The sequence below is a fragment of the Sander vitreus genome, chromosome 16 (genome assembly GCF_031162955.1).
Source record: "Sander vitreus isolate 19-12246 chromosome 16, sanVit1, whole genome shotgun sequence".
Taxonomy (NCBI): domain Eukaryota; kingdom Metazoa; phylum Chordata; class Actinopteri; order Perciformes; family Percidae; genus Sander; species Sander vitreus.
Genome location: NC_135870.1, coordinates 1927482 through 1935393, shown reverse-complemented (window position 1 = coordinate 1935393; position 7912 = coordinate 1927482). Strand labels below are relative to the sequence as shown.

The following is a 7912-nucleotide window of genomic DNA, read 5'->3' as shown; positions in this document are numbered from 1 at the left end:
GGAATGAGAGGGGGAACACCAGAGCAGGAGGGAATGAGGGAGAGCACCAGAGCAGGGGGACGAGAGGGAAACACCAGAGCAGGGGGAATGAGAGGGGGAAACACCAGAGCAGGGGGAATGAGAGGGGGAGACACCAGAGCAGGGGGAATGAGAGGGGGGAACGCCAGAGCAGGGGGAATGAGAGGGGGAACACCAGAGCAGGGGGAATGAGAGGGGGAAACACCAGAGCAGGGGGAATGAGAGGGGGAAACACCAGAGCAGGGGGAATGAGAGGGGGAAACACCAGAGCAGGGGGAATGAGAGGGGGAACACCAGAGCAGGGGGAATGAGAGGGGGAAACACCAGAGCAGGGGGAATGAGAGGGGGAAACTAGAGCAGGGGGAATGAGAGGGGGAACGTAGCAGAAGATTTTCCTTTTTAAATCAGTGGCTTCTTTTAAATCTAACCGTAACATTTTGAATGCAGGACTTTCACATGTAACAGAGCACTTCTTCAAGTGTTGTACTGGCACTTTTAATTGTATAAATACAAGTACGAGTACTTCTTCGACCAGCGGTGGAATGTAACTAAGTACATTTACTCCAGTACTGTACTTCAGTCCAAAATGTTGAGGTACTTGTACTTTACTTGAGTCTTTTCTTTTCATGCCACTTTCTACTTCTACTCCGCTACATTTCAGAGAGAAATATTGGACTTTTTACTCCACTACATTCATCTGTTACAGCTTTAGTTACTAGTTACTTTACACGTTAAGACTACTGCACACAATCAAGGGTGTAACTTTGGGTTCAACATTGGGGGGTTGCGGTGGGGTTGAGATCTCTAACTATCTAGGGAGGTCCCGGGACATGTATGGATTTAAAATACATCAAAAACATTGAAAAAAGTGTCCAAAAAACCCTCGTAAAAGGTGGGGAAAAAAAACGTTTGATAAAAGCAAAAACATTGACCGTTTGTAACAGAGACTGTTCTTACAGGATGGTAGCCTATTAGTACTTTTACTTCAGTAATGTGAGTACTTCTTCCACTTATGAAAACAACACAAAGACCCGCTTGTTTCCCTCCTTAAAGGTCAAGAGGTCAGAGAAGTGTCTAACTGCTCCTTTAAGGTCTAAGAAAAGTGTTTGTCCATCTTAAACTCCTCCTCTGTCCTTTTTGTGCCTCCTTCTCTCTGCAAACAAATGGGATCAACCTGTTGTGCTGCCTGGTCCAGGATCAGTTCAGTTTGCTGCCTTCGTCCTTGTGAAACAACGGGAGCGCTTTGCTTGAACTGATCCAGAGTCTGTAGCGTCACGGAGCTCCCAGCCCTCCCCTCCAGTGTGTTCCGACGGACAGCCGCGCGCAGTCTTTTCCTTCTTCCACTCCAGAAGCAGCGAGCAGCCCGAGTGTTTCCCACGCCTCCGCTGCACCGCAAACTATCCCCCGCCCCCCCTTCTACCACCAAATCGACTTGAATCAGCGAAAGATTTTGAAAATGCGGAAACGACCGTTTTAAAAACGTATTTAGTGGGAATTATGCGTGTTTTAAACCGGACTCACGATGTTGGAATTAAATCAAAACGGGCCTCTACTTTTTCCGCTGGAGTGACGTTAACTGCGCGTAAACTTTTCAGTCGGAGCGACTGCTCAGCGCTCGGTTTCATAATGTCAACGGCCCTGAGTCGGTTATGAGTGGTTCTTATTGTAATTTTCTTTAACCGTTTTGAGCATTTCCTGTCACTGCACTGCTTTTTATGGACTCTTTTCTCGGTGGAAACCAGCTCAAGGAGGACTTCTTCCACACCTCAGGAATTTGACGCCAGAAACTGACGCGTCAGTGAACGCCGCAGGTAGCTAAGCTAGGCTAGCTAGGCTAGCTTGTAAGATAGTTTTGGTTGTGGCTAGAATGGATACAGCTACGGCCGGAAGTGACGCAAAATTACGCTAAATCTCCCAAAATATACTTTTTTATTTAATAATATAATTTTAACACTTTCACCCAGGAAACGCGTGTTCGTTCATCCGGAGTGTTTTAATCCAAACCACGACCCCCCACCCGAAACTATTCGTTTTGGTGCTTAAACTTAACTGTCGTCGCCGTAGCTGTATCCCTTCTAGCCTCAACCCTCAACGGACAAAACAATCAGTTAACGCAGCGTGTGGTTGCGTGTAGCACGCATTTAACGTAAGCTGAATGTTTTCTTAAAGGTTGTCCAGTCGTGTAGGTTGTTGTTGTTGTTGTTTTTAAAACCAAATGTAACTCGGGCTAAACTCAACCCCTTTTTAATGTTAGCAGCTAACGTCCAAACATGCCGCAGCTAAACGGGGCAGACGGAGACGACTTGGGAGCAAACGATGAACTGATAGCGTTTAAAGACGAAGGGGAACAAGAGGAAAAGAGGAATGTGTCCTCTGAACGGGACCTAGACGACGTGAAGTCCTCTCTGGTCAACGAGTCCGAGTCCAGCTCAGACTCAGAGGTAAGTTGGACCACTTATCTAACTTTTAATTAGGTCCCCAGCAGTGTTTTTCCTAGCTTTGTGGAAGACTTGGGTGCACGTATTTGTCGGGGAGGTTTCGAGGTCCTTCCTCAAGAAAATGGGAAGTTTTTCAAGACATTTCCCCGTAAATGTTGGGTCTCTTTGTTTTTTTTGTGTCTCTTTGTAGTCGTGTTGTCTCTTTTTGTTGTTGTGATCTCTTTTTCTTTCTTTGGGGTCTCTTTTTCCACATCATTTTGAGCTGTTATTACGATATCTGCAGGGTCCAGAATTAGCACCATCTACTAGCCAAATGCTGGTGAAAATACGCAAGTGCCTGGTAGATTTACTTCACTTACCAGCCAAAAAAACCAATGGTTATCTATTGAGTGGCCGGTGGACAAAAAAAGTTTATTTTGGACCGTGCATATGTGTCTTAAACATTGGAAAAGCTAGAGTAGATAATGAATAAATAATACTCAAAAACCTCGGAGATTATAAGGTTTAGGTGCAGCATCCAAAGCCGTTTTGGGCAACAGCCGAGCCTAATGAATATAACTAAGTCTTTTCTCAGATCTAATGATTGTAGTTGGACTTTAAACGTTTTAAGAGTTATGTATTTATGATCTAGCTCTAGCTTTTCCAATGTTTGAGACACAGATATGGTGATAATAACGGTCCAAAATAATGTAAAAAAAAAAAAAAAAGAGACACAAAACTACCACACAGGCGCAACACGACTAAAACCCACAGAGACAATATCCCACAAAGAGACACAAAATGTGTGGGGGAAATGGCATTTTCTTTATATTGAGAAGAGTCACATTTTCTTGTGGAAGGACGCCTAAACCCTTCGCCAAACACGTGCACATAAGTCTTCCACAAAGCGAGGAAATACACTGGACCAGATATAAACGTTTAATTAGATCCCCGGTGGTGTTTGTTTGTGTGCTTTTCCACAGCATCCACAATGCTCTCTCTATCTTTGTTTACTCTTCTCTGTGTGTGTGTCTGTGTGCAGGCAGACAGACGCCCCAGGACCAATCCAGATGCGGAGAGCAGGGCAAGGCAGAATTATCTGTTTCAGGAAGGTAATTAACACACTTTTGCATTTGGTGGGAATCCTCCTAATGCTACTGTGTCTCACAGACTTCACTATACAAGTAGACGTAACGTTCCCGCTGAGAGTAGGGCTGCGAATACCGATTATTTTCAAAGTCGATTACTCTGTGGATTATTTCCTGGATGAATGGATTAGTTCTTTGGTTTATAAAAAAGGTGAGAACATTGTAAGGAGAAAAAAAAGTGGATCAGAGTTTCCCAAAAAGCCCAAGATGACGTCCTCAAATGTCTTGTTTTGTCCACAACTCAAAGATATTCAGTTTTACTGTCCCAGAGGAGAGAAGAGACTAGAACAATATGCACATTTAACAAGCTGACATCACACAAGTTTTACTGTGTTTTTTTTCATTAAATGATTTGAATCGTTATCAAAATAGTTGGCGATTCATCCATAAAGCCTTGAAGCTCTACTATCCTTCCCTAAGCAAAGAGCAGACACTCTGCAACGTGGCCCGGCTTTATATCGTCATGCTATCTGCTCAGGTTTGACTACAGTGGGCTGGCCCAACTGGCTTGAAAAGATTAGATTCTACTTTATTGTCATTGTGCAGAGTACAAGTACAAAGACAATGAAATGCAGTTTGCGTCCAACCAGAAGTGCAAAAAAAGAGCAGAAAGTGCAACGTGATCTACAAAGTATAGACAGGACAATAAATATAGTGCAGTGTAGACAGTAGTGTACAGCTGGTTTACAGAAGGTGGTTTTGAGTCATAAATTGAACATAAATATGTGCAGTGTATTAGCAGTTACCTTTTTATAAGAGCAGAATAAACATGGCTATGTAATATGAACAATGTATGGACAACATGTACAGGTATGTGCAATAGTAAGAATAATATACTGTAGATATATGCAGCGTATTAACAGAGAAAAGCAACTTCAAGTGGAAGCCGTGACCCGCACAGTTGTCCAGCCACCATGACTGTGTAACTGGTTCCACTAGTCTAACCAGCAGCCGTTGGTTAGCAACCCTTCTGGTATGAGAAGCTTGTGTCTTGACCTCTCTTACCAAATAGCGGAAACACGGGATGAAACTGAGTTTACGTGCGAGAGTAAAAACGTCTTTCATGCTTCTTGCTTTCGGCGTGGCCGGGTCAGCCTGGAAGGCGATTTATTGCCGTTGCACAAGCTTGTGTACAGCGAGACTTGCTGTGCCGTACCTGAAATATAAAAGTACTTAAAGTAATAAATCCACAGTTACTCTTAACATGCACTTGTGCACAGTCATCCCAGTCAATACATCTATGAACAGGCATTTTAAAAGCATGGAAACAGTATTGCACAGGTTGTATTATTGCACATATAGTTCATGCCACTGAGTGGCTACATGCATAGGTAAGTGTAGACTGTTGTTTCTTCCACTATGCCTGTAGAGCTGCTACTCGCCGAAGCTAACCACTGTCACTCTCTCTACCCCACACACACACCCACACACACACACACACACACACACACACGCCGGCCCTGCTATTCTCTTAAAGAGAGACTCACAAAAATAAACTTCAGGCCATGCTTTTAAAGTTTTTGCTCCCTCATCTTGGTGTGAGCTACAGAGTCTCCTTTGAACTAGATTATTTTATTAGCATGCACGATTATGGACCGGATTAAGGACTATGTTATTACTCACTGTACATTGTTTGGTGTAATCTTGCTGTTTGGTTTTAAGTCTGTTGTTTGTTCTTTTAGTTGAAACTTTGTATGCGTCGGCCTCGGCCAGGACTCTTTTGTCAAAGAATCACATGAATCTAAATGGGTATATTCCTGGTAAAGTAAAATTAAAAAACCAACTGGTGTTTGGTTGAGTTTGGGCCTCGGCAGAGAGAATGCTCCGTAACAACCAGCCCCCATCTTGTACCTGCACCCACACCCTCTGGATCAGGCTGTATTCACTTTTGTTTACAATATCAACGGCTAAAAGCATGCTAATTGCAAGAGCTATCCAGCTCAAACCCACCAGGTGAGCAATAGCCAGATAATGACCCTCAGCTATCGCACGTTAGCCAGCAACAAAGCAAAGCCATCACATTAGGCTAACAATGTGTCGGGCTAATTAGCATGCCTATGGAGCCATCGAAGGAGCCACACAACCCGTTAAATTATAATGAAACCCCATGATGGGTGAGCTGATCTTTGGGACCCTTTGTTTGAAGTGTTGCTCACTGTGACGTTGAACTTGTTTCTCAGCCCTGCGGAGGCAGCAGGACGCCGGCCTCTTCCAGCACTCCCCCTATGTTGGATATCCCTTCTTCATGATCCCGGACCTGGGGAACCTCTGCAGTCCCTACCTCGCCAACGGAGCTCTCCCACCAAGTGCCAGGACGGTAAGTCAACAACGGCCAACAGTTCCCTGTCTATAGAAACGCAGCGTGTTTGGTTTAATATTTTGGTTTTGGGAGAAAGACCTGTTTCCTCCAGAAAAGTTGTTTAGCCCGCTGGCTAGTGTCTTTGGGGCCAGTCACACACTGATGACATCACAGAATAATGGACCGAATCACAGAATTGAGAATAAAAATAAAAAAAAAAGCTATAAGACGGATTCCGTAAGGCCCTTTTTCAAGGCAGGGCTAAAAGCTAACTGGAGATTTATAAAAAAAAATATGACTACGTTGAAGTACGAGCCGCCCAACTGCAGTTTAAAAATCATCTATAAACATCTAAATAATTCCCAGTAGCTAAGGCCTGCAGTGCACTGGTGGTAAAACCCTGGGGAGCCTGATGTTTGGTTATCACAGAACCATCTGAGAAGCCGTCATTGGAAACTGTTTGAGAAAGGGCAGGCACTTAAAAAAAAATACCTGGCATGTGATTGGATGAACCATCCGTCTATCGCGTCCGCCATTGTTGTTTTGAATGAACGGACGCTGCCATCACACACACACCTGATCCACGGCCGTAGCTGCGAGACGCAATGTGTTCGTTGAGCTGGTAGTTCAGACACAAGTGCTTTTACACTTTGACTTCATTTATGTTAATACTACCATAGCATTTGTACAGTCCTGAGTTTTAGAAACAACTCTTTTTTTTTTTTAACCTAGTCTCACTTTACTTCTACGTAACGTTTTTGTGTTTCTACTGTAGCTATGTAACGTTATACTTTATACACTTATTGACTCGCTCTTTTCTTTACCTTGAATTTGAGTGTGAGCAACTGCAACTAGACAATTTCCCTGAGGGGATCAAAAATGGTGCCTTCCATTTGCCTGGGAAATGGGAAGCCAAAGCTGGGAATGACGTAACGCCCGGGTTGAAAGCGTTCCAATTACAAGTCGGATTTTCATTGTTTTCATTAGCTCCAGCCAGGTTAGCCATTGGCAGCGTTGCCAGTTTATAACAACGCATTACGCTGTTTTTGTGCGTACAAACAGCGTAGCAAGAGACAGAATATGGACAACACTGTGTGTACGACTGATGAAGTGACTCAGTATAACTTCATGTTACTACAGCTTTCACAAATGCGGATGCACGGATGCAGCCACGTTGTATTTTCATATTTTCTTTGAACTCAGAAAATCTGACTTTCGATTACAAATGCAACGCCCGGTTCTGATTCTGAAAGCCTGCGAGCCTGACGAGACGGGTTTGTCGTGTGATATGTAATCGCCGATTCTCGCGCAATCTCGTTGTATCGCGAGAATCCAGCTGCTGTTCACGGTAAACATTGACGTGCAGCTGTCAGCACGATTGTTTAGTCAGTCAGTTTAGTGAGTTGATAGATGGAAGATCTTCATCTGGGGGGCCACACGGGGAAATGAGAATCACAACAGGGGCCAGACATGTACACTTTATTAACATGATTTTGTTTATATATTTGACTATATTATTACGTGTCTTATATAGTCTTTTTCACACACAATTTGGTCCACATAAAGTCCTAAAAACATCAGCAAAAAAGGTTCCTCAGTCATACAATTGAGCAAAAACATGCTTCTGATTACATTTTCAAAAGTAGGCCTGAATATGCAAACAGAGTCTCAAAGTCTGCCTTCAGGTTTGAGTGAGCCGTGATTGCAGTAAGGGTTTTTAAAGATAATGTTTTGGGCATTTTAGGCCTTTATTTATATAGAACAGCTAAAGACACGAAAGGGGGGAGAGAGAGGGGGGAATGACATGCATGAAAGGGGCGGAGTCGAACCTGCGGCCGCTGCGTCGAGGAGTAAACCTCTATATTGCCGCAGATGTTAGTACCGCCTCAGCGTGGCTGGTCGTTATATGCCGGCTCGACACAAACACCAGCACACAAGTATAAACATCAGGCCACTTGAGCTTGTTTTCCAGTTCTGTGGAGGCTCCACGCAGAGCTTTCTCCGTAGCCTGTGTAAGTGGCCTGATGTTT

At 43.9% G+C, this 7912-nt stretch overlaps 1 protein-coding gene across 3 annotated transcripts in view; it reads left to right on the top strand.

Moving 5' to 3' along the window:
• The first annotated feature begins 1346 nt into the window (after positions 1-1346).
• Positions 1347-7912, top strand: part of tcf7l1a (transcription factor 7 like 1a) — a 28518-nt gene continuing 21952 nt past the window's right edge. Inside the window, exons 1-4 of one of the 3 annotated variants that reach the window (XM_078270861.1) lie at positions 1347-1829; positions 2276-2459; positions 3478-3547; positions 5764-5900. In XM_078270861.1, coding sequence (XP_078126987.1) covers positions 2289-2459; positions 3478-3547; positions 5764-5900 — 378 coding nt within the window. In that variant the 5' untranslated portion in view covers positions 1347-1829; positions 2276-2288. Of the gene's footprint in view, positions 1830-1968; positions 2165-2272; positions 2460-3477; positions 3548-5763; positions 5901-7912 lie in introns of those variants that run through there. The other 2 variants (XM_078270860.1, XM_078270862.1) reach the window with 2 other exon arrangements.